This window comes from Hoplias malabaricus, chromosome 14 (assembly GCF_029633855.1).
Source record: "Hoplias malabaricus isolate fHopMal1 chromosome 14, fHopMal1.hap1, whole genome shotgun sequence".
In the NCBI taxonomy this organism is placed as follows: domain Eukaryota; kingdom Metazoa; phylum Chordata; class Actinopteri; order Characiformes; family Erythrinidae; genus Hoplias; species Hoplias malabaricus.
In genome coordinates, this window is record NC_089813.1 from 32,936,588 (window position 1) to 32,964,222 (window position 27,635).

A 27,635-nucleotide genomic window follows, 5' to 3' on the forward strand; every position below is an offset into this window, starting at 1 on the left:
AAGTGAATTGAATTAATTTAAGTGCATGCTATCAGCAAAAGCCCATATATGGGACCAAGTCCCCCCCCCCACACACAAACACTCCTGCACTGTAAACGCCCCAGTACCCCCTCTCTTCCTCCTTCTCTTCACATTCTCTGTTGCTCTCTCACTCTCTTAGCCATGCCTCTACAAGACTGACAGCTGATCCTCCACACAGATAGCTCCTAATGCTAGTCTGTCAACACCAATTTTCCGAAGTGCAGGCTGAAGTGCGAGAGCATTCAATCCAAAGCGCCACTTTTAACGTCTCCAGATCAGCGTCTGTCAATGGAGCGCAATAATGTAATAAGCAGGGGTACAGGAGTGGCCAAGGAAACGCCTGCTCACTGCTGATGCGCTCCACTCTTGGGCCGCCTGGCTGGGGTTTGCAGCTAATGGAGTCTAATGGTGCATTCAGACGGTCTTCGGAAAATCAAGGGTTTCCGAGTTTACCTCAAGGACTTTGCAGGCTAATAATTGACAGTTGTAAATGTAAGTGGTAAACTCCAAACCACTACAGATTTCCTAAGTTTATGAGGTGTGACACCAACAACCAGTACAGTGTTGTTTATATTTTGTATTTATAACAATGCATGATATTTTCTTGTTGGCGTATTTAGGTGCCATTCCCTAGACCTAACTCATCCATGATCCAGACGGAGGGAGACTGTGATGTTTAGACCTGCTGCATAGTAGTTGGCTTGTGAAGAGTCATTAGCGCTGTGTCCAGACTGAGGCTCTTGTGGGGACTGGGGCCACACTGGGCACCGGGAGGCCAGATTAGTTTGATCTGTTGGTGCTAATGGGGTGAGGGGGGGTGTCCAGGAGTGCAGCATCCACAACAGCATGGTAATTAGCAGGGAGTTAAGGCTCGGGGCGAGCTGTGTGAAGTGTGCCCCCTCGATTCTAGAGTGTGACGGAGCATGAAGCAGGTGGCTCTTTCTCTCTCTCTCTCTCTCTCTCTCTGTGTCTGTGTGTGACAGGAATGATGAAAATATGTATGATAATAGTGCCCTGTCTCACCAGATGACCTCTGACCACCATGGCATTTGAAAGACAGCGCAGACTGATTACAAGCCTGCCGAGGAAGTCTTAGCTGTGCTGGCTGCCTTTTCATATTTCTCAGTATCTCTCTTTTTCTCTTTCTGTTTCTCTTCGTCCATATCCTCTCTCTCTTTTTTTTTGTACTCTTCTTTCTGCCAGCACCCACAGCACATTCCTGCAAAATCCTGAGACTTACATTAAAAATAAGACATTTGTGACAGTCTAATTTAATTTATAATGTTATTTATTTAGTGTCTATTCACATTTTCATTTACTACAACTTCCATTCTGTTCAGAAAACATGCTTTCTGTTGTTCAAAAAAGTAGCAGGGATGTTTTTCCACACTTCCAACATGTAGTCCTAGAAGTTGGTTGTATTGGCTGTTTCTCTCTTCCCAAGTAACTTCCTGCACATTTAGTGATGTACAAATACGGGCCTGGGGCTGCTGTCTGCTGTCCTGAGAACACCGGCAGCACGTGCATCATTTCTGCTCTTTATTTAGCTATTTAGTTTCATGTTTCTGTTTTCTATATAAATGATCATGTTGGCCTGGAAGAGGAAGGTGACCTTTTATTCGCACTTTTCTACAAGTTAACACCGTTTTATGAAGTTTTGTGCCAAAATATGCATAAAGTAATATGCAAAAAAGCTCGCCAAAACGGTAACTTTACTGGAGAAGAAAATATCTTCTTAACTTTTGGTGGAAGTCAAGGTAAAAAGACTTAATTCCAAGTATTCTTGGAGCATTTCAGTTGGTCCATTCATCATGAATTTTTCACATTGTGAAGGACAGATGCTGTGTTCAATTATGCAGTAAATAAACAAAACAAAAACATAAAAAAAAAGCAAAAGAGATTTTATTTGGAGAGCATGTGGTGTGGGTGTGTGTGTGGGTATATATATAATATTAGCTGTGGGCAATATAGCCTTAAAATAATATCACAGGGCGGCACGGTGGTGCAGCAGGTAGTGTTGCAGTCACACAGCTCCAGGGGCCTGGAGGTTGTGGGTTTGATTCCCTCTCCAGGTGACTGTCTGTGATGAGTTGGTGTGTTCTCCCTGTGTCTGCGTGGGTTTCCTCCGGGTGCTCCGGTTTCCTCCCACAGTCCAAAAACACATGTTGGTAGGTGGATTGGCGACTCAAACGTGTCCGTAGGTGTGAGTGAATGTGTGTGTGTGTTGCCCTGTGAAGGACTGGTTCCCCCTCCAGGGTGTATTCCCGCCTTGGGTGTAATACCATGATTGATTTGACATTGGTTATGTTGTAATCAAACCACCTCCATATGACTGAAGTCACTCCTAACTCCCCCTTTTTTTTTTTTTTTTTTAAGAGCAAATTCCTCAGAGACAATTTCCATCAAACTTGTGACACATAAGTGTCTAAATCACTTATGGCGACTATGTATTCTTCCGCCGCGCACACCAAACACGAAGTTTTCGTTACGACATTTACGACGCAAAACCACTTAAGTCGAAACAAGGCTTTATACAGTAAATGGGAGATGTGTCGCAATCACGAAACATCGTTACTCAGGACTGACGTATCCTGAGGACCTCCTGTATATATTTTTTTATATAATTTTAAAAATTCTGATGATATTGCGAACCATACAATATTGCAGAGCCCTAAATATTTTATAAAATATACTTCACTCTTACTTTGTTTGCATTTTGACAGTCTTTCATTAATTTTATTTTCTTCTGGAATCTCTTGTTTACTACTGTTTCATACTTTAGATTTTGTTGTTTTGGCACACTTCATAGGGATGGTCTTAGAAGAAGGCTGAGTTTGTACTGGTAGGTGCTCTGAACCTCTGTCTTCCTGGCTAACCTAAACCTGCTGCTGTGTATGTGAACCCGTTTGTTCTCACGTTTGAGAATGCTTCAACGCTGTGTGGCTTGAATTCAGATAAGGATTCAGGGCATCTGTCTGTCCAAACTCTGTTGACCAGTGGAGATTCAAGGTGAACACAGCCTTCTAAGACCTGTCTCTAAGAATGCCTGATTTCATGTCATGATTTGAGAATTGAGCAGCCCCCAAGAAACTGTCAGGGTGGTCTTGTTTCACAGTCGGTGGGACAGAAGGTGCTTCATATTCCCAAATAAATGCATAGGCACAGAAAAAGCATTGTTTTCAAATATATGAGGTCTCTGATTTTTGCACACTACCTTATTGAGTTTAGTTCTGAGGAGCCAGTGTGAACTGCATATTTGCACTGACACATTTATTGGCATCTGTGCTTTTGAAATTGTAGAAATCTTATAGAACTGAAGCCTCCTTTCTTCTCTCTCTTTATTTTGCAAACGGAGTGTGACACTCTGCTCAAAACACAGTGAAGTTCAGTGGAAATATGTATTCTTACTCATTCAGGGATAGTGAGTCACTGCTAGCCTAAAGCACTGCTACACCGATGCTGATGTGCTCAATTCTACAGTAATTCTTTGTCATTGGTACCATCATGAACCAGCTGTACTTTGACTGTTTTACTCTGCTGTAGACAGGCAGAGGATACAGTACAGGACTGACTATGGTTCTAACACCGATGGAAAAACAGTGAACAAGCTGTGATCAGAAGTTTTCTTTCTGTGGAAGAGATTGGGACATGCAGTGCTTTTTAAACACGGTTAGAGTGAATTTGCATCATCATGCTTTCTGTGATGCTTTGGCTCGTCAGCATGCTTCATTCAGTTCTCCAAACGCTGGTACCCTTTAGCATTCCAGGAGATACACCTCTGCTTTCTCTCTTAAAACCCATACTTCCACATTAATCCACAGTCTAGATTATAGTCTACTGATGCCTCTCAAACTAGATTCAACTCAGTAATTTATATTTATCACTTCAGAGTAGAATCCACACTTTTCCGCTATATCTGATTAAACCTGTTATTGTCATTCCAGCCATATTCCAGTACTGGGTAAAGGGAAACAACATCTTTCCTGAACTGTGGTGCTGCATACAGCAACACCCCAGTACACTATATGAATTTCCTGCTTGTAAAATAGATTAACTCAGCAGTTACTGACATAGATGAAACAGATGTCCAGTATTCTTTTAAATACAGTACCTAGAAGCAAATATTAAAGTGAATTTGTGTGTTTGTGTGGTGGTGGGGGCTATTTTGAAGCGTAAATGAGTGTGTGTTGGTTCAGTTCAGTTCTGAGTGTTTAGGAGTCTGATGGCCTGTGGGGAAGTAGCTGTTGCAGTGTCTGGCAGCGATGGCCCAAATGTTGCGGTACCTTCTGCCAGACGGCAACAGAGAAAACATTTTTCAAGAGGAAAGGATGGAATCATCCATGATGTCCTTGATAGGGGGGTGGGTCCTCACTATGTCCTCACTGTGTCCAAGGGTCTTTGCGCTTGATTACTTTGCACTTTCCTGATGTCAACAAATATATATTTAGTTGTCTCCGTGTTAGGAGACAAGTTATAAGGCCTGCACCAGTCCCAGTAAACAAGGAACGTCCCTGGACGTTCAAAATAGGTCTAAAAGTAGTCTGTCCGTCAAGGACATATTTTAAACGTCAATGGACGTCCAAATTACATCTTAATAAGTTAGTTAAGTGGTGACCAATCGATAACGTCAGTGGACGTCCAAAATGCGTTTTATACAAGTCATTTATTTCGAGACCAATTAATAATGTCAATGGACGTCCAAAACACATCTAATAGTCGTCTTTTCAATGTCTGTGTTTGGACGTCTTTTCAACTTTCATTTTCAATCATAAGAGACCGTTGATTAGACAGCAGTCATTACGTTATTTCAACGTTGAATCAACGGCTAAATGTTTACTGGGGTCCATCCACTGTACTTTAAACAGCATTTTCACATGTCTGTTTCTGTCCATGTTGTTAGGGTTCAGGTGGACAGTGGTGGAGATGGCATCATCTGTTGGAAGTTTGAGATGATAGGCGATTGTGATTAGGGTAACCTAGCTATCAGTTTCACTTGTAATCAACCAAGTCTTCTCTAATAAACCACTCGATAACTCATGGTAATCAGTCTGGATTATAAGCAGTGTGATCAGTGCAGATTAATCCCAATGTTTACTTCTGTCATCTAGATTAAAATCTACATTTCCACCATCAGACAGTTTACAAAACCATTCATTCATTCATGTTTACCACTTCATCCTCGGCAGGGCCACTGTGTGACTGGAGGCTACCCAGAATCGCTGGGCACAAGGAAGGTACACACCCAGGGCAAGGTGTCAGTCCATAACCCAGTCACTGTCACATATAAACACTTCAGAATAGCCTATCTGCCTACAGAGACAACGTACCAAGCTACTCCCAGAGAGTGACCAGAGACCTAGAACCCAGGAGCTCGGTGACAGAGACACTACCTGTTGCATCAGATTATAAAACAACACTTTTCTTTTATACTCAATTACAACCCACACTTCTTAATCACTTCAGATTATAACCTCCTTCCTGTCATTCTCAGATTGACCCAGTCGTTCATACTGCACCAATTGCTTGTGATTTCAAATGAAACCCAATTGTTTATCTTTATTTATATTAAGTGTAGTATTGATTAGAATTTATTTGGTCTGACAAATTCAGATTTTATTCCAGATTAAAATTATTGTGTCCTAAAAAATCCAGTTTGAAATTCAGTTTCAGTGAGTTAATATTTAAACCACCAGGTCAGTCCAGGTTAATCAAACCAGATCACAATCAGCACACTGTTAATCAGGTAAGGTGGTTTAAACCCTTGTCATGCTTATCGTTACCAGATAACAACCCTCACTGCCACTCTTCCTCTTTAGATAAAAGCTCACTATTCCTTTGGGTCAGTACAAGTTAAAAACCTGTCCTGCTTATCGTTCCAACAGCCATCTCTTACTGGATCAGGTTCTCAGTTCAATAAAGCTCCTCTTTACCACAGTGTTTTTTCCTGCCAGAACACACCTGATTCAGCACATAGAGGGCTGGGATAATTAGCTGCTGAGCTGACTTATTTCAGAGCAAAGAAAAGTGTAAGCAATGCTGAGTTATTCCAGGCCCATGAGTAGGAAACCCTCTGGAAGAAGGACACATCGATCCAGTTGCTTTTACATGGCAGTGATTGGCATTGCTTACTTGTGAATCTTAAGGTCAGCTTTTAATTGGGCTCCTATTATGTTTTTATTAAGTGCAGAACAGTGTGTTTTTGTGTCTTTCACATGTTCTGAGAGCGGCTGTGCAGTATGTTGACTCTAATGTTGCAGAGTGCAATGAAGATCCACGCAGAAATGAAAGTGGTCGCACTTTTTTTTTTCTTGCCCCCCTTTCTTTTCTTTTTATATTCACTTATGAATTTTCATGTTAAAAGCATCTCTCTCTCTCTCTGTCTCTCTCTCTGTTGCTTTATGCTTTCCGGCCTCGCTAACATTGACTCATGGCTTAAAAACTCTTATGTATGCATTTATTTCTTTCATTTATTTATTATTATTTTGTCGTTCCTGTCGGAAATGTCACAGAAATGTTAATTAAATGTTAATCAAACATCCTGATGTAAGTAGGCGCGTGTGTTGAGCATTGTGCTGAGAGGTCACTCCTCCCCGGGCCCCCGTGCCAGCGCCGCGAGGGGTTTGAGTTGGGAGGAAGGAGCAGGCAGGGAAACAATGGTGGCCTAATTAAAATGAATGTCACTTGTTCCCACTGAGAAGTGCATCAATCTCCCACATGAACCTGCTGTGAGTTTGCCTGGTGCAGGCTCTCCTGCAGAGACGCCTCCACAGGGCTTGCAAAGACCTCTGCGCATGTGTGTGTGTGTGTATGTAAGCCTATATGTGTTTGTGAGGCAGTAAAGATGCAGCTTCCAGTGCTACTGTCTGGCAGATTCACAGCCGTGTATAGATTAATTCGCTCTCTCTTTCTCTGGTTCTTATCATCCACTACTTTATGCCAGCAGTAGTTTGGAGTTTGCATAAATATACTCCATGCCTTTTAGCTGTGTTTCACTTTGTCAGCATACTTTCTTCAGCAATCCATAATGTAATTCCACACATTGCAACATCTTTATATTAACGCAGCTTAAAATCTGCCACTTCTTCACTTAACAGTCCGGATTACAACTCAGAATTGATTTTATTTATTAAAATTATAATCTGCCAGTTCCTTTCTAACAATGCAGGGTAGAGCAGACATCTCTTATTTAATCCAGGTTATAATCCACATTTCCCCTCTAACAATGCAGATTATAATCCACATTTGCTTTTTTGATTCAGTTTGTAATCTACCACTTCTTCTCTACCAGTTTGTACCTGACTGTGAAGCCGTAAGGATGAGAATTAGCACCTCCAAATCTGAGTCCATGGTACTCAGTTGGAAAAGGGTGCCTCAAGTGGAGGAGTTTAAATACCTCGGGTCTTGTGAGGGAAAGATGGAGCTAGAGATTGACAGGCGGATAGGTGCAGCGTCAGCAGTAATGCGGGCTCTGTACCGGTCCATTGTGGTGAAGAGAGAACAGCAAACCTCTCGATTTACCATTCAATCTACGTCCCAACCCTCACCTATGGTCATAAGCTTAGGGGAGAATGAGATCGTGGGTACAAGCGGCTGAGATGAGTTTTCTCCGCAGGGTGTCTGGACTCACCTTTAGAGACAGGGTTAGGAGCTCGGACATCCGGGAGAGACTCGGAGTGGAACCGCTGCTCCTCCACGTCGAGAGGAGCCAGTTGAGGTTCGGGCATCTTGTCCAGATGCCTCCTGGACGCCTTCCTGGTGAGGTGTTCCGGGCATGTCCAACAGGGAGGAGGCCCCGGGGCAGACCAAGAACATGCTGGAGAGACTACATGTCTTGACTGGCCTGGGAACACCTCGGTATACCCCCGGAGGAGCTGAAAGCAGTAGCTGGGGAGAGGGAGGTCTGGGTTTCTTTCTTTGGACTGCTTCCCCCGCGACCTGGACCCAGACCCGGATAAGCGCTGGAAAATGGATGGATCGATTTAGTGATAGAATTTATGTTCTGCTATGTCTTCCCTTATTGTCTAGATTAGCACCCACTTTTTATTTATTTTTTTCCCTATAAAGGATGTTATTTGTTTGTTTTTTGTTGTTGTTTTTCCTTTTTTTCATTTCATGTTACTTGCGTGTGTGTTGGTTCAAATTGGAAACAGTTTGACCTGTGTCCAATAGTATAAATTGGTTCTCGAACGAAAAATTTAATTCCTAGCTGGAACCAAATAGGAATACATCCCTGAGCGCAAACCATGATGCCATCGGTGGGCGTGTCGGGATAAAGAATCTCCAGAAAGAGCTCGAGCCTCAAATAAAAAGTTATCAAGCTTGTCAGGGTCATTTACAACATGTTATATATAAATATTTACTGTTAGTTTTCTGGGGCTATGTTTAGCGTGACACGAGGTGTGTTGGCTACTCTCGCATTGGTGTGTTTTCTCCACTGTTCACAGGCTCAGAACTCTGCAACATTTACACACGTACATCATATCTCAATCTGTTCTGAACCCACTCTAAACAAAGCTTAAACAATGGCCCTCTCATGACTCTGTCCTTTCATCTCCAGTTCTGACGCTGAATTCAACCACAGCCAAACTGGAACCGAACAGCGTCACCACACGCCCTGCAGATGGTGTATTCTTGTTTCCCATCTAAACTGGTGGAAACGTGGGGCAGTTCACTGGAGAGCACAAAGCAACACCAAAAACTCCAACACACCCTTAATACTTGATTTTTTTCCCCTCCTTTTTTATTCCATTTTTGTAGATAACAGTTCTGGGTTATCACTGGGTGGGGGAAAAAAAAAAAAGCTTCAAGGAAATGTTCTGCTCCGAGAAAAATGTACTCATTACAAGACAGTATCAATAGTCTGTACTCTGTTTAATGATTAGTCTTTTGTAGAAAGTACTTAACATTAACCAAAGAGCAATGAATAAAGCAACAGAGAAGAGACCAAGCTAAATCCTGAGCAGCTGTAAATCCGGCAGAGCTCTCAGGACTTGATCTTTCTTCTTTTTTTCTTTGTAGAGGAGTGCAGAGGAGCGGTGTGTTTAGCTCAGCTCCTGACACGATCAGCGCTGACACATTAAAGCCCCACAGTGGCTGATGAAGCCGCAGAGTACTCCTGACCCACCTCTCCTGTCTTTATCAGTGTCTTTATACTTCAGGCATTCCCAGCCACACTCCAACAGCCACACTTCTGCTTTTGCTTTTTGGGATTCACTTTGGAGGTCTGTGGGGTCAAAATAAGGTCAAATGTTTTGATAACACCCACCCCATAACGTTTTGAGAACCAAAAGCTGAATTCATAACCAGTCACATTTTCAGTAGCCAATGACTGACCAGATCTCTTCTACCACATCAAATAAGGGATAGAACTAGAAGCTGTTTCACTGAAAATGAACCTAATGAAGGCTGTCAGCTTGAGGATTGTAGAGCCCCCCCAGCACTTAGCTGTGTAGCGGTGGAACTGTGTTTTCTGGAGCGATTAAACTTCATCATATACTTTTAGGTTCAATTGGAGTGGCATTGGGTTCCAACTAAACATCGCAATCATTGAACATTGGCATTTCATACCAGACATAGAATGTTCTGTTGGCTGAAAGCAATCTAATTTTTACAGATATCTAGTGTAAAGCTTTTTCCAAAACAGGGGATGAGTTTACAATTACTTGGATTTTAAATGAAACATTAAATAATCATTGGATAGAGGTAGCTTTTAGGTTAGGGTTAAGTTTAGATATAAAGCGATAGTTTAAAAAAAAAAAAAATGGCTGTGATGTTTCCACTTATCCCAGATGCAATTGACCAGCTAAGACCTATTCAGAGTGCAAATGTGGATTTGACTCTGTGGGCGGCACGTTAGCGCAGTCACACAGCTCCAGGGTCCTGTTCCTGCCTTGCGCCCAGCGATTCCGGGTGGGCTTCAGACCTGCCGCGACCCTGGACTGGATGGGCGTTTGCAGACGAATGAATGAATGAATATGACGCTAAGATTACAAACAATCACCCAAATTGCTTTCATAAAAACATGCCAAAATGTTCATGTTTACCTCAAAATAATTTGAACATCTATGTAATTTGTTTAAAAAATTATTTTGAGTAAAATTGCAGTGACCTTATTTACACATTTAAGCTAAAACTGGAGCTAAATTGGGCAATTAAAATATTATTACCTCTTTTTTTTCAGTTAACGCCTTTGTGAGTTTTTAGCAGACAGACACTGTGTTTCTAGGCTGGGAATGGGTGAAGAAATCTGCTTCAGTGGCCTTCTGCCAGCATCACACCATAACGCTTTGCATAGCCAAAATGGCTTCCCCAACCGCCTGGCTCATGTCTGATCAGTCTGTGAGGGCCATGCCAGCCAAATGTCTGAAAACAGGGTTTCATTCAGCCGGCCTGAGCCTACAGAGGCACAAAAGATGCTAATAAATACGTCTTCATCAGGGTGCAGTCCAGAGCCAGCATATAAATTTACCATCTAAAGGCGTAAGATTTTTTTTTTTTTTAGGTTACACATATCTAGACTTTAAAGAGCTGTTCTAATGTTTGTTCTTAGTGTCATTCCTTTTTTAATGTGTCTATCATTCCTTTTTTTTTTTTAATTGCTTGGCTTCTTCTCCTATGGACATCTCATAAGATTAGATTGAATTGGTTTTGGTGTTGTATTAAAGGGTGGCACGGTGGCTCTACAGGTAGTGTCACTACTACACAGTTCCAGGGCTCATGGGTCCAGGATTTGAACCTCGTCTTGGGTCACTGTTTGTGATGAGTTTGCTCTGTTCTCCCAGTTGTTCACATACCAACATGTGTTTTTGGATCGTGGGAAGTCCACAGGTGCCAGTGTGAGAGTGACAGGGTGAGTGTGTGTGTCTATGTGTTTTTGCCTTTGTGATAGTGTGAGTGTGAGGCCCTGTGATGGACTGGTGCCCTGTCTAAGGTTTGTTCCTGCATTTCACCCAGTGTTTCCAGGTAGGCTCTGGCCGCACCGAGACCCAGGTCAGGAGGACGCAACTACAGAAGGTGAATGAATAAATACATACTGTAAAGAAACACACACACATCCTTTCTGTGTGTGATATTTAGTGTAAATCTGAAACCTTTAGCTGGTGGGTGAGTTGTGAAAGAAATGTGTGTGTAATGTCGTTGGTTTTGGGGGCGGTGGGGGGTGCTGCAGTGACAGACTATTGCCAGCTCTGACAGTCAAAAATGGACTACTTCAGCATGGTTTAGTGTTTTGGCTCAGCTTGTGTAAAGCAGTCCTCCTTTTGAACAAGTCTGATTGCTGATCCCTTTGGGCTTTGTTTGTTGAGAGAGGACTTTGGCTGCTTTTCGGTTTGATCACTGATCCTGTGTGTTCCGTTAGCTCTGATGAGCCTCAGAGTCGTGCTTCTCTCCTGCCGCCTGATGCAATATGCACTGAAATGTTTATCACACTGCTCAATTCTTTCTTATTTTGTAGAGTGTTGTAGCTACACTCCAAATTTTCACTTCTCTCCTCTGTTCTGATCTTTTCAGACGCTGAACTCATTTCAGCTTCGTGACTGCTTGGGCTTTGTGCTGTTTCTCATTTTTCTACCAAGTCTCTCCTACTTTGTGCCGTGTGTGTGTTCTAGATACTGAAGCTCATGTCTGTGTGGCGTACTGATGCTGGTGGCCATCTGCGGAAGGGTTTTGGCCTTTAACCTCACCTTGATTGCGAGACTCGCTCGAGTGTTTTCAGCCGTTGCCCATGTGGGCTCAACACGGAGCTGTAATCAGACGTACAAATGATAAAATCCCCTTCCGTAATAAGCTAGCGCTTTTGCGAAATTAAAGGTGAGGGCTCGTTATTGTTCTCATCTCCGTGTTTAAAATCCATGGGATAATTTTTGCCTGGAGCAGTCGTTTACCTTCCCTTTGCCTCCTTTGCTTATTTGCTCTCTAAATGCAGTTTAACATTTTTTTTTGTTCTTCAAATATAGCCCCGGTATCTCTGTCTCTCCTGCATGCTCCACTCTTTGATGTGGAACGCTTGTTAGTTATGTGTTACAGCAGTGCTCATCTATGGCCCCTTTGATTCGATTTTTCTTTGATGCGCTTGGCTTTGAGAGGCACTCTTCTGCATTGTGGAAATTATGGACGGATGTCTTCAAAAGAAGCCACCAGACACAATCGCACATGAGACGTAAGGCAGGTGATTTATTTTACCCCCCCCCCCATCCCATTTCATATCTCGTTAGTGCATCAGTCTACTTAGAACCGCCTGAGTCTCAGCGCACCTTGCTTTTCGCCGCCTCTCAATCAGATCTGATCTGTCTCTAATGGAGACCAACGTGATGAGGACCACTTCACATGGAGTAGAAAACTCCTTCACACACTTTGGGGGGGCATTTGGACTTTTAATAAAATTACAATGAGTCTCTTTCCTGTCTGTAACTTCTGAAGTGCTTCTCAGCATCTGAAATGATGTGTATGAATATATGTAGCTTTTATTAAATATTGACTCCCCAGAAGTGCAGTATTGTCTTAGTATGCCACACAATTTGTCAATATGCCCAGGGAAATAGCCAATGAATTATACTCTTAAAACCTTGAAATTGTTCTTTACTTCACTGCATTTCAACAAAAACAAAGTAAAATCAGAAATTTATTTTTATTTATTTATTTTATTCATTCATTGTATGTAAGCACTTATCCAGTTCAGGGTCACAGTGGGTCCGGAGTCATTGGGCGCAAGGCGGGAATACACCCTGGAGGGGGCGCCAGTCCTTCACAGGGCGACACACACTCATGCATTCACTCACATCTATGGACACTTTTGAGTCGCCAATCCAATGTGTGTTTTTGGACCGTGGGAGGAAACCCACGCGGACACAGGGAGAACACACCAAACGCTTCACAGACAGTCACTCGGAGCGGGAATTGAACCCACAACCTTCAGGTCCCTGGAGCTGTGTGACTGCGACACTACCTGCTGTTTATTTATTTATTTATTATTATTATTAATATTGTTATTATAATTATTATTATGTGTGTAAATAAGTCACCTAAATCCCAGCTGCTCCCTGGGGCCTAGGGATGGCTGCCCACTGCCCTGGATGTGTGTGTACTCACAGCCCCTCGTTTGTGTGTGTGTGTGTTCACTTAAATGCAGAATACACATTTCAGTGTTTAATGACAAATGCAAGTGTGCATGTTTGCATACTTAATTTTATGTGTACATTTTTGCTAATATACAAACCACAGAAGGACACTTTGGGTTTCCAAAATACCTGTCCCTGCCAGAAAACAACTATCACTTACCATTAGCACCCCACAGCATTTAGTGTTAGTGCCAGTCTGGCAAGTATTCAGTCTGAGCATTTTTCTGCTCCAACTAAACCACAAGCAAATGAAAACACTAACTCTAAACATTTAGGGGTTTATAGAACCCCCAGAGGTCTGCCTTAATCTGAATGACGTTCCTGAGTCCGCAGACTTAGTACTCACATTCTCACTCAGAGTTACATCCACCATCCTATTCTTTGTAAAACTGAGCCTTGCTTGCTGCAACGATGCACTTCATTAACATTCCTCCCCTTCTCTCTCTCTCTCTCTCTCTCTCTCTCTCTCTCTCATATTCTTGCTCTCACTCTACCCATCAACTCTGCTGGCAGCCCTAGTGTAGCGTAGCGTGGCGCTGCACAAAGCGCTCCTCCCGGCCTGCTGCTGACAGCCCTTCACACCAACTTCAGCTCATGCCAAACCCACTCCCCTGCACACAGCCCACAGCAGAACCAAAGCCAAAATCACTAGCCTCCTCTTCATTAGGCTAAACAGCATCATCAGCGCACCTGCTGGCCTTCAACGATGTCCCTGCCTTTGATTATGACCATCAGTTTATGCTTCCATCAGCATCTTGAGGATTACTGGTTTGGACATAAGCTTCTTCAAAAAACTGTTATCTGTAGAGAATATAATAACATTACATTTTAAAGCCTTATTTTACACAGTAAACCTTTCATGCAACTAGTTGCATGTTGGTAAATGTATGTAACTTAATTCATATGCTTTCTGACAGTTACATACAATTTTAAATCAATCAAAGCTGCAACACGATATTCAGTTTCTTCACATAATGTGATCATGTGATATGTGCAATTTTTTCCCTGTTTTTTATTAAGTGTACATCATTTTAAAGTGTTTTTATCTAATTTATAATTGTAATTCAAACATTCATTCATTCATTATCTGTAACAGCTTATCCAATTCCAGAGGGTCCAGAGCCTACCTGGAATCATTGGGCGCAAGGCAGGAACACACCCTGGAGGGGGCGCCAGTCCTTCACAGGGCAACACACACACACTCACACTCACACCTACGGACACTTTTGAGTCGTCAATCCACCTACCAACGTGTGTTTTTGGACTGTGGGAGGAAACCGGAGCACCCGGAGGAAACCCACGCGGACACAGGGAGAACACACCAACTCCTCACAGACAGTCACCCGGAGCGGGAATCGAACCCACAACCTCCAGGTCCCTGGAGCTGTGTGACTGCGACACTACCTGCTGCCGCCCTGTAATTCAAACAATGAATATGCTTTAAAATGCTTTGTTCATGATCACTAACAACAAAATCACCATCTTTAAATCCTTTAACCCAAAACTCGCTCATGCTTTTGGATACAATATTCTCCCAGAGGACAGAAAAAGCATTTTCCTTGATGCAACTCATAACAAAACAAATGACAAATTGCCTTTTTCAAACGACTTATTTTTAGGTCAGTTTTGGTTGAATAAAATGAAATTTGTCATTTTAAGTGGAATAAGTTACCAATAACAATGAAATGTTACATGAAAAACAAAATGTAATTTTTGATGTGTGACAGAGTTGCTTCATTTTTATAATACTTAATACTTAACAAGGATACTTTTGTTATTGGTTTATTTCAAGTAACTGAAGTAGCGTGTAAGTGTTGCTGTATAAAGCCGGCCTGAAGAACTAGCCACTTTTTCTTTAGAAATGTGCAAGCGTTTTTTTTCCCCCTCTCTGTGACATCACTTTCGAATACCCGCTCTTGGCACCTCTGCTTTTAAGAGTGTCTGTATTCATGTTCGGTCTTGGCCGTAGCAACTGTGCCTTGGCTTTGAGCGTTGCTAGATTTTCAGCTTTGAGCTCATGGCTTAGAACTGTTTGTGTCTGTTGTATTTGGCAGTGCTATCGGAGCATTGTTAGAATTCAATGCAATGCCTTTTCTTGGGCTTTAACCAAAAAAAAATATTTCCATCGACAACTGAAAACCTCTTGATTTTAATGTGCCTGTCGGCCCACCGCGTGTCATTATTCACGTCTGAGGTGTCTTCGAGGTGTGTTACTCTGTGTCCTTCTAAAAGAGGCTCATCTCTCATTGCTATACAAGTGATGGCCTTATTTAAAGTGGCGTGTGGTGAATACGCTCTCAGCTGTAACTCAGCATGCTTTTGCCATCTCATTTTCAGCGCATTATTCACCTGAGCCCTTCCAAATGCTCGGAGCTGTTGTCACCTGTGTCCCTGCCTCACTCCATCTGAGCCCTAACCCATAAAAATGGGGAATCACTTGTATCAGTGACTACCAAAGAAACAACCACATCCTGCTTCTTTCTGGGGCTTCTCTGGAGAGAGATGCAATATTGATCCTCTTCATTAGCCTACACTACTATGGGAAAAGCTCCAGAACGGAAAGTATGTCGTCTCCATTGAGAGAGGGCCCATCAGGGGTGCGGAGAAAGGAGTTTGGTGTAAATAATGTGGGGAACTTATCCAATCAGATCTGGCTCAGTCAGCTACAAGAACATGACTCAGGCTGTGATGAATTTCCAGGACTTGGGTTTGAAAGAAAAGGAACAGAAGTTCACTATTAAAAAGTTTATTCAGTGCATTGTTTGCTTTCATAATATTAGTTAGTAGAGATCTGTTGGAACAATGTGAACACCCCAGCCTCAGGCCTAAAGACTAGGATTGTTGAAAGTGTAAAAGGATACATTTAATAGAGTAATAGAAGAACATTATTGTTCATTGGCGTTTGTTGAAAACAGTACTGGGAAATATATAGCTGTCTAGCAAATGGATTTATTTTTCTTTAGTTTCAAACAACTTTTAACATCAAAATACATTGTTTTTAATAATTGTGGATTTGTTTATCCTTTTGATCAATGATACCAGTATGTGTGGGTGGAGCTACAAACAGCGTAAGGGTTTTGTAACAACAATGCAAGACTTTGGCAGGTTTGGAGACTTTATTTAATAAAGTTAAATAAATAGTGCATAAAATCAGTCCATTTGTGTTTCTGTTGATGCTTCCATGTGAGAAAACAATTCAGTTCTCTGGGTCCGAAAGGACGTGGAGCTGTCAATAAGATAGTACAGACGAATGATACAATTGGTACAATAACGAATGGATAAAACAAAAAGAAATTCTGCAAATAATTTTTTTCTTAATATACAGTGTCAGTGAAAAGTTTAGACACCTCTTCTCATTACTGATTGGTGGAATAGTGCTATTCACTGTATACAACTGTGTACCAGCCCCTACCTCTGCACAACCCAAGTGTAACTCTTGACGAGGCCACAGCTGTTCGCTGAAAACCATTCGAGGTGCCAACCCCATGAAGCTGACTGAGAGAACGGCACGAGTGTGCAAAGCTGTCGTCAAAGCAAAAGGTTGCTACATTGAAGAATCTAAAGTATAAAACATCGTCTCTGTCCAAGACAGAGGTAAAGACTATTTCTCTGAAGGTAACAGTAAAAATAAACCACAGATAACGTGATTTATACCCATTAAAGCTCAGAAATGTTAAAATATCCTTATTGGCAGCATGTCCAAAAGTTTCCTGTGTAAAATGGACCTGGCGTGTTTTGTAGACAGCAAATCCTGACAAATGCAAATTTCTTTTAGTGAATTCTCCTGCGACACGTCCTCATTAACACTGCCTATCATTACTATACTTGATCAAAATCAGCATATTAAATCCTTACTGTGATTATTTATAGTCACGCTGGCCTACTATTTCACGTGAGGAAACGTGAGATCATCTGTTAACTTTATCAATGGACACTCATAGTACCAGGGGAAGGCGGGGAAATGCGGTTTTGATTGACAGGTCTAGCAGCCAGTGGAGATACTTGTTAAAGAACCTGTGATTTTTCAGCTTTTCATTGGTCATTTTAATATTAGCTGCTATGTACAGACAAGAGATTAATGCCCACATTTAACACATGCAAATAAGTGAAAACCGCAAAAAATGGAGATACGTGTTTTTAATCGGAAAGCGACGATATTCTGGTTTGTTTAAAGCTTTTTTGTTTACTGCATAATTCCATGTGTTCCTTCATAATTTTAATATCTTCTGTATTCATTTACAATTTAGAAAATAATGAAGTGGGCGTGTCCAAATATTTGACTGGTATTGTATTGATTTCATATTTAGATTGTTAGCTATGGGCCGTGTTAAGACACCACCGGTGATAATGTATTGTAATAAACATGCATTTTATAATTCCAAATTTGTTCACACCTTCAGCTAGTACTGTAACTCTCTGGGATCCCTCCCTGTCTTTTTGCGCTGCAGTGGACTCTGACCCTTGTGAGAGGTGGAGCACTCCAACTGTGAACCCCCCAGAAAGCCTCCTGACAGGGCTCAGAATTTACAAACAGCCAGTGAGCTCAACGTGAGCAGAGAAGGGATTTATGAGTGTGTATGTGTAGTTACACTCACAGCAATGAGTATAACTATGCAAACTGATGCTTTATTGTCTGTCTCCAGTTTGGAAGGTTGGGTATGTATTTAAGCAGATGATGTGCAGAATCACTGGGAGTGGCATTAGCGGACGTACTGTACATTAGTTACGATACAGAACTTGTGTTTACTGCTGTGCACCGTGCTCTCAGCAGGAGATGTGTGTGTGTGTGTGTGTATGTGTCTGAGAGAGAGATGCTTTATTACAGCTCAGTCTCTACTCTCTCTCGCTCCATGTCTCTCAGCCTGTGTGATGTATCTGAGCTGTGGAGATGAATCTCCTGCATTAGTGCTCTTTGCTGAAGTGCAGAGTATTTATCACGCAGCAGATACATCACAGTGAAGATACATCACAACACCAGCCTACAGCATACCATCAGCAGTCTGAGAGAGAGAAAGAGAGGGGACTGGGGAATACATTGGTGAACAAAAAATAGTCAATTTTCCAACTTGTGCACTTGACTGTTACTTGACTGCAGTTGACATATGGCAGTCTTCTAACATACACACATTCTATAGTCTTATATGGACATATTTAGTGGATTTATTCCTGTAAGATGCCTCCATCGCAGTCAGTTGTAAAAACACATATTGCAGGAGCTCTTTATAACAGCGTATACAAACATGGCATGCCATGGATTGGCCACTTTTGAGCTTAAGGCCCCAAATATTGGGTTGTGGGGCAGTAACACACTCTGTATTCTCTTCCCAGAACAGTAGGAGAGTGGGACAGGATACATACAAATAGCTTTTCAGTTGCGAAAAAATGAAAGATGGATGTCTTTGGCCATATTCAAGATTTTCAGGGACTTTAAGATGTTATAAAATGATCTTATACACTGTAATTATTGTTTATTAAGTAATAATTAATGAGCAGTATTTTCTTTGTTAGTTATATGTCTGGAATTAAAGATTATTTTATTAACATCTGACCATAGAGCTGTCTATTTTTAGTGGCATCTGTTGGTAGGTTGAAACATGAGCCAAAACCCAAATGGAAATAAGAGTAGCAGTTTGCAGTGGTTTGTATAAAATACTTTAAAATGTGAATTTATATTACATTTATATGGGACTGAAGTTCCTCACCACAGTGTTTCAATATCTAGTCTACAGCCTTTTACAAAACACAGCCTCCCCCAATAGTTACACAAACACATGTTGTACACACATTTGGACAAATTGTACTTGCTTGTCTCTTGTGTGATGTGGTGTACAGCCTTCATTTGACAGCCCACAGCTTGATTTGCTATCACTTTTAGTACATTCTCTACTTTAATCACCATTTGTCATGGTTTGTTTGGGATGTGAAGTTAAGAGAAGAAAAGAAGCAGGAGGAGGAGGGAGGGCTGATTTTCTTTTTTTCACCCCCTTTCCCTTGTTCTTTTTCTCTCATGATTAATTACCTTGAGCGGTGCCTGACCAGCTTATTAATGATTGGCCATAATATGCTATCCCAAGAGACACAGCTAAACTGAGTCTGCTCACATCTCTCTCTCGCTCTCACTCTCTCACACACCACACACACACAAATACATACACTCTCCCTTTCACACACACACACACACACACACACACATATATATATTTGGAAACTGTCTGTCTACTTCAGTGTTTCAGATGTACACAATCATACAGAGTAGTGTGGTGTGAATTATAGTGTGGTGCCATTATAGAGAAAAATACAGAATAAGAATAGTTTACAGCAGTGGGAGTAGGAACCAGACATCCAGAACATTTAATGCCTTTAAAGGCGAAGCTCCTAAATTTAATTAAAAAAATAAATAAATACAATTTTCCATCTTTGAAAACACAAGCTGATATGAGGATATTGCTCTCTTACTGCTCCATAGGTGGGTAATATTGACTTATTGTCGCTGTTTCTGGTTTCTTAAAAGTGGAAATGGAATTCTAGATACGGCTAACTGCATTACCGAAAGTACTATAAAACTCGAGTAACAAACACGTTTCTGTGGTAATTCAAACAGTGAATAAAAAAGGTACAAACAAGTTAAACTTCAGACGATATACATTCCAATACAAAGAGTCGTTTTTATCCTCTCAAACACACTTTTCCACCTAAAAAGAAGCTGAGCTTCTGAACGTAAACAACCAGAGAGAACAGAGTTTGTCCACCATCCTAGATGTCCCCTTTAAGAGCTCCCTTATTACACAGTTCTGAATACATTGCCTACATTTTATGATGATTTTGACATTTAGGGCATGATGTAGGCCATTGGTTTCCAACCTTTTCTGCAGTCCGCCTCTTTGCAGATGAGAATATGTTTGAGCCCCTCGATTCAGATCTTTTGCTTCCAAACATAACACCATTGGAATTTTATTTTAAACATTGTGGTTCTAATATTGATACAGTCGTACTAGCTGTTAAACCAAATTTAAATGTCAAATCCAAATTTTGAATTATTAAGTGACATGAATTATGTGTCTCGTTCATCTCAGATTAATCTTTGCAGAAATGTACAAAAATGAGTGGACTTCCACTATAATCTCTCATTGACTTCAGTGTGGAGATTACAAAGAGCCTTGGCTGTGTTTCTCTTTGTGCGTGCTGATTAAATACCGTAGCTGTTTCCTCACAGCAAAAATAAGTGGACTTCTATACTGTGTCCAGAGGCATCTCTTAATCTCTCACAAGCATGGCTCTATATACATCTCTCCCCCCACCACCACACTCTCTCTCTCTTTCTCTTTGGTTTGATTGCCCTAATTACACTAGCAAAAGTTTTCAGATGCTTGCTCACCCAGGGTTAGTTTGTAGTCTAAGGCTTTACACTGTATATTGGAGCATTACTTTGAGGATTTGATTATGCCGTTTCACTGCTGCACAGTCCAGTGTTGGATGGCTTTATACCCTTCCATCCTACATTTGACATTGGGCATGGTAAACCTAGGCTCATGTGCAGCTGCTCCAGAGTTTCCCATTCTACTGACAATGCTTTTGTAATGTGTACAACCAGCATAAACTTCAGGTTTGAGTGCAGCTTAAAGCAGGTGATTGTAGTCATTAGACAAGGGTACATCTACAAACTTTGGATGTACAGTGTGTGTGGGTGGATTTTTAACAGAAAATGATCAGCCCCTTAAGCAAAATAACAACTGGTGTGTCCGTACTTGTGTTACTCCCTCGCATAACTGCATTGCACATTAGCTCCAAAGTTCATGGGGGTTACTGAATGATACGCTTTAAGATTAATACCTTTAGCATTTAACGATTGATGACGCACTCATGACTCTTTTTCTGTCCCTGTAGATGACCTCCACAGCTGTGCAGAGAGCGGTGTTTATGCAGTGTGTGCGCTGGTGTGTGTGGAGTCCTTTCTCTCACCCTGGTGGAGACACTGAAAGTATTTGTCTCAGCCTTCAGGGTGGCACTCTACCCAACCCCTGTGCGGTGATGGTTTACACGCAGCAGGTAAACAGAAACACATACATAGACAATTCAGAATAAACAGTTATGAAGCGTAAATATGAAGTAAACACTAATGCATTCACAGGTTTGATGTGAAGTTTGAGGAACAGTGTGCTATAGTGCCTCACTTGAAATCCAGGACTCCACATTGATACTGGCTGGAACTTGTTCTCTATAAATGCATGCATTCTATAAATATATGCAATCACTCATAAAACAGGCCTAACACACAGTATGTAATACGCATGCAGCATAAATACATGGACACACTGTGCTAGAGCTACAGTTATAATAATGGTGCCAAGGCAATTATGTAATTACTGTTGAATGTTGAGCTCCAATGAAAGAGTGTCCACTGTCCAAGCACAGCAGGCCAAGAGAGAAGGGAGGGCAGATTTCAGTCCAACGTGCCAACTCTAACCTGTATTACAGCCATTATGCCATTATTACACTATTGGCTTCGTCCTATTATGCTGGTGTCATATTAAAGTCAATTAGCATCATTAGGAAATGCGAGGCTCCTGTAAAAGCTCATAGCAAGATCCTCTTCAGGACACTAAGTGAACATAAGCTAGCTCAAAGCTCCTGCCTTATCAAAGCCACAATACGAAGATTATCCTTTGATTCTGAGCTGAGTTTCAGTTGCAGTTTCCTCTCCTACCTCAGGTGTCAAATGTTGATGTGCAAGTCCTTAACTTTAGCAAATAGGTCACATTTCCTATGTCTTTTCATTAGTATGGATGAGTTGACCGCTTCCAAAATGGGTAACATCAGCATGGAATTGACATTCATTAAGGAACAAATGGAAATATGCATTAAAATATTGTACGTTTTTTTTTCTTCCTGTTTTGAAGACTGATGCAGAAAAGAGTGTCATCAAGTTCAGATTTTCCTCAGATACAGAAGGTGCCACTTCCAGCACGACATTGAAAGCAGTCCCTCTGGAAACGCCTCAGCCTAAGAAGTTACACCCCACTTCCCAAGGTGAATCGGAGTTTACAGTTGCTTCTCTCACTATTTTTTTGATCTCCCAGTGTTCACTCCAGCAGTGAGTATTTTCTCAAAGTGATCAAAGTATCAATCTCTCTTTCTGTGCTTTTCTGCCAAATTGAAAAGCTTGCGCATCATCTAAGCAGAGCATAGGCTTTATATGAATTCAAGCCAGGCTTAATGTTAGCTTCTCGCCCTTGCTTCTGAACATAGTGATGATGCACCTACGTGAGGAGGCTAGGTGAGCGATTATATGAACAGATGAAGAATCATTGCAGGTCATTGTGTGAAAGGCACTATGTAAGAGTAACGTTGTTGTCCTTATTATGGCTATAATAACAGTTAAACAGACAATGACTAGGACTAATGTGTTCCATTTACAGTCAACCACTAATGGCCTCTCTTGTTTCCATTTGTAATCTGTCCACTTTTTCTTGTATTGATTTTTTCACTTCTTTTGGACACTTTATTCTTTTTTTTTTGACTTTCCCCTGTAGTGTATGATTAAGGTGGAGGATATTTTTCTGAAGTTTTAGATCCTTGAAAATGTAAATTCCTTAAAGGCTTGTGTTGTCCCTGCTGCTCCCTTGGATATCTGTATTCAGTGTAGAATTTATTGTTGTTGATAATGCACAGTGTGGGTGGACCTCTGTTATATCAGCTTTTCTTAGTGTTGGGACTCGAGTCTGTCAGTCCGTCAGTCTGTTTCTCAGTCTGTGTATGAACTCCAGCCGTCCAGCAGCAGCTGAATGTACCTGCACAGTTCTGGATTCAGAACCCCGTGTAATAGCGCTCCATGACAGACACCCCAGGCTTTTAAATATGCTGTGTGAGAGAGTGGGACTGAGAGTCCAATCCATACCCTGAGTGAGAGAAGTACACACACTTCAGTACATTCCACAGTCAAACTACATGAGCAGGGAGGACAATATTGAGAGGGCTTGAAGATCAGAAAAAACGAGGACCTATAACAGACTAGTTTTCTGGAGTAGAACTCGTATAGTTTGATGTACTACTTTAAACAAGGAGGAAAAAACTGAAAACATGAGAAATCCCTCTGGGTGCTTTCAAAAAGTCATTTTTTCATGGAACCCTGTGTCAAAGGTGCTTTAATATTAAACATTTCCTTCCAATAATATATTTTTTGATGTACGCATACATTCATAATATCATTGCATTATAAGAGTTTTTTGTATTCACAAGTTTAATCAGAGTTTTGTTTTTGTTGTTGTGACTTTGTTGCTGCCTAATGAATGGTTTGCTTACGGGCAACAAAACCCCTCCCCAAAAAAACAGGTCATTAATTTGGTGTAAAGCAACTGTTCCAAAGTTTGCAGTAAGGTCAGACAGTGTTTGTGTGGTCTAGGGCTCAGTATGACTTACCATGAACTATAAAAATATATATATATATATATTTTTTTTTAATCAGGCTGCAGCATGTATCTGTATGAATCCATTGGAGATTATATGGACACTAAATTCCATCCATCCATTCATTATCTGTAACCGCTTATCCAGTTCAGGGTCGCGGTGGGTCCAGAGCCTACCTGGAATCATTGGGCGCAAGGCGGGAATACACCCTGGAGGGGGCGCCAGTCCTCCACAGGGCAACACACACACTCACACATTCACGGACACTTTTGAGTCGCCAATCCACCTACCAACGTGTGTTTTTGGACTGTGGGAGGAAACCGGAGCCATGGGGACACAGGGAGAACACACCAACACCTCACAGACAGTCACGCGGAGCGGGAATCGAACCCACAACCTCCAGGTCCCTGGAACTATGTGACTGCGACACTACCTGCTGCGCCACCGTGCCGCCTGGACACTAAATCATATTCAGTAATTTGTTTTGGAGATGCCTCCATGTCATGCGTGAGGCAGAGCTTTGAATGTGTGTTGTTGAAAATGCCTGCCCACAGCAACAGAGAAAAAAAAATTGCATTATTATTTTATTTATATTGTTATTTTTTATAATTTACAGAAAAAGAAATAACATGCTCCTCTAGGACGATGAAAGTCCTGTTTAAGACATGCACTGGCGCTTTCTATTTTCTGCAAATGAAAAACAGAGGTGACAGAACACATGGTCTTGATGTGAAACTTGATGAATTAACAACCGCGAATATTCATGAAGCTGGACAGAGTTCTTAGCAGGGACTGACAGTGCAGCATCTGTAACTGTCAGAAATGCACATGTAATATTTCATCAAGAGTGTTGCTAAATCAACCAGTTATCCCTGTTTCTCAGTTTCTCTGGTGTAGTTGTTGGACTGATTGTGCTGAAGAGGCTGAGGGTGAGGAGGAGAAGAGTCTTTGATCTCTGCGTTTCCATCTGTAGCGTCCTATCAGCCGTGAACCGTGTTTTCATTGGTTATGGTTAGTGTGAGTGATGGAACGCAAATCCTCAGTCACTTACAGTGTGTATCATGGCACATACACTCATTTTATTGGAAAGTTGGGATAGTTTGTGTTAGTCATCCTCTAGTCCTTCATCAGTGGTCACTGGACTGACTATGGGACACTATTCGCTGGATAGTTTGGGATGGAGAAACTGTGAGGGGGTCAAAAGCTCTAGCAGCGCTTCTGTGTCTGATCCACTCGAACCAGCACAACACAGTAAGATTTTCCTACCCTCCTCCAAAAGTTACATAGTGCAGTTTCTGTAGTGCTGAGCCCAGAGTAGAACTGACAGAGGCACTACTCTCCCTGTTACAGGACATTAGAGCATCGCAATGATTTAAAAGCTGTGTTTTTCAGGTTAAAATATTGCTTAGTCTTCCTTTAAGTATCTTGATAGATTTGTATTGAGATATATTGTTAGGCCTGTAGTGACTGCCACCCTAACTACTCAACCTTTCATTAGGATAATTCCGTAAACCCACACTCATCATCAAAGCCACGCCAGTCATCGCATTCCCTCATTACACGCAGAGAAAGGTTCGGTTTGTCTTGCATCTCGAGGGATCTCATTTCCCTGTGTAATGATCTCAGCTCGTCTGACGCTGACAGTCTGTCTGAATGGTGACGGATTTAAAGCAATAGGTCGCTTATGTGTGTGTTTGGAAGGTGGTTTGTGTTTCTGGCACCGTGGAGTGCGGTGGAGAATCAAAAGCCAGGAGATAATTGGTCACTGCTCGTCTGTTTCTCGCCTGTCACTCCGAGCCTAACGAGACAACAGCGCCACTCAGAATTTGCCGAAAAACCTCCGGATGAAAGCGCGTGACGGGAGAAGTTCAGCACATGCTGGAGAGAGAGAGATAGAGCGCGAAGAAGGGAGCGAATGTGTAAATGAGAAGCATGGTGTAGTGGGAAAAAGGGAGAGAGAGATTGTGAGAGAAAGACGAATGAGTACATACAGGGAAAAACAGATGGAGCATTAGATGGAGGGGTGACTGAGTGATATTTTTATTCAGCAGCACTTCCTGTTTGACAGCAGGAACTACTGAACGTGTGTGTGTGTGCGTGCAGATATGAGCATCTCACGGCGTATAGGTTTACCATCACAATATCTGATAGCTGAAATCTTTTAATTTATAATTACACAGTGTGACTTTTCATCATCAGTTTTTGTATGAGCTCTAACAGGTTTATGTGAATGGAAATGATGTACATCTGTGTCCTGTGAAACTGACACTGACACAGTTTTGCAAGGCTGGAGTTTACACAACTTTGGTCAAAGCCTATTGAACAACAAGAATTTATAGCACACTCCTCGGTTAGATCACTATCAACAATGGTTTGCTATTCCTATTTTTTGCATTTGACAAATTCCAGTATTAGGCACATTGAGGACATCATGAAACAACAATATGTGTGTTGTTAAAGGAACACTAAGATAAGGTAAGATTGGTAGTTTTGCTCCTTGACACCCCCTACAGGTGCAGAGTGTAAATCATTGGTACAGCACTGGGTGGTTTCCTACATCTCCAAAAGCTGCATCGTGCATTTTCTGCAGTGCTGAGGCCAGAGTAGCAACTAGAAGCTTTTTTCTCCCTGTTACAGGTCAGTGGAGCATCACAATGATTCGGACAAAACAAAATGTAAAAAGTAAAATTTTATTTAAATTAATTTAGAAGTAAAAATACTACTTAATGTTCCTTTAAACCTCCTGCAACTCAGATGAAACAACAGTTGTGACCATCTCAACTTTATGAATCATCAGTTTTCTTATGTTTGCTAATACGTGTGATCAGACATCGTTTGAAACAGTCGAATCAGCTGGGTCAGTGGACACCTAAATTAAATTAAACAGAAGATGCTTGAATAAATTATCTTTAATTACATTTTGTGAGTTTCCAGAGCCATGACAACAAGGGCATACAACTCACAGTATGTAACATGTTGAACGAAAGCTTTGCTGGGTTAAGCCACCCTTAGGATAAATAGCATGTTGTTGTTGTTGTTGTAGAAGTAAGTTAAAAGCAAGCATTTTATTTAACCTTTAATTTAACCAGATAAGTCATTAAGAGCAAGTTCTTATTTACAATAACAGCCTAGCAAGCTGCTGATGCCACTAGGGAGAAAGGGGCGGGGGGAGGGTAAAGGGGAGTGAAAAGAAAGTACAAAGTAAGTAATGAAACATCTAACATAAAATGTCAAATACCAGTAATCAACACTGCTGTCAGTCCATTTCTTTAACCATGTTTTAAATTTATTTTGGCTTAAACATTTATATTGTAATCATCTCTGCAATACCCCTCGGGTTCAGCTATGTCGCTTCCACCACGTCTCTCAGACTCATCCCTGGATGATGCCGGTCTGTACCAAATACAAAAACATATCACTGTGTGCCAATTTGCAAGCTACTGTTCCAGCTCTGCTTGTACTACATGTCCACTTGAATGTTTGCTTGGCGGCTTCCTCTGCACTGCATTTGTCTCCTTCCACACGGGTCTCACTGCCGCTACAGAAACATAACAACCATCGGAGCTGAGCACAACCTCTTTTACAGCACCCCTCCCAATTCAGTTAAAGTTAAAGTTACCCTTTAAGTAAAATCTATTTTATTCCAATTTTAATCGTTTGTCTTTTGATCACAACTTTTTTGCACAGTTGCAGTGCTAATATTTCAGCTTCTCCAAATTAGCAACAGCTGGTAAGAATGAATGTTTGTTGGTGATGTATGTATGAGTCGACTGAGTACCTACAAGATAAAGCAGTGTTTCTGTACTGTCGCTCATCTGTGGTTATTTAAACACTAGAACAAAATGGCGGGTTTGTATTTGACATACGCCCGTACTCACCCATGCCCTGTCATCAGAGAAGCCACATCTCACCCAGTTGTTGGATGTACTTTTTCAGTTTTCTGAGGTTGTGAGAGGCACAGAAAAGAATAAGCTCTGTGGCAAACAGAACCGCTCCCATTATCTCTGCAGGCCATAGTGGTTTTCCCAGCTTGTTTTTCAGTTCTGCTCTCCTGTGGTTTTCTGCCCTGCATTCTGCCATGAGCCACACATTCGC

The 27,635-nt window shown here is 41.5% G+C and overlaps 1 protein-coding gene across 3 annotated transcripts in view; it reads left to right on the top strand.

Annotated features, from left to right (window-relative positions):
- nphp4 (nephronophthisis 4) overlaps positions 1-27,635 on the top strand; it is a 179,345-nt gene that overhangs the window by 74,846 nt on the left and 76,864 nt on the right. For all 3 annotated transcript variants that reach the window (XM_066643834.1, XM_066643835.1, XM_066643837.1), the window contains 2 exons: positions 21,021-21,182; positions 22,034-22,163. In XM_066643834.1, the coding sequence (XP_066499931.1) occupies positions 21,021-21,182; positions 22,034-22,163 (292 nt within the window). The remainder of the gene's footprint in view (positions 1-21,020; positions 21,183-22,033; positions 22,164-27,635) is intronic.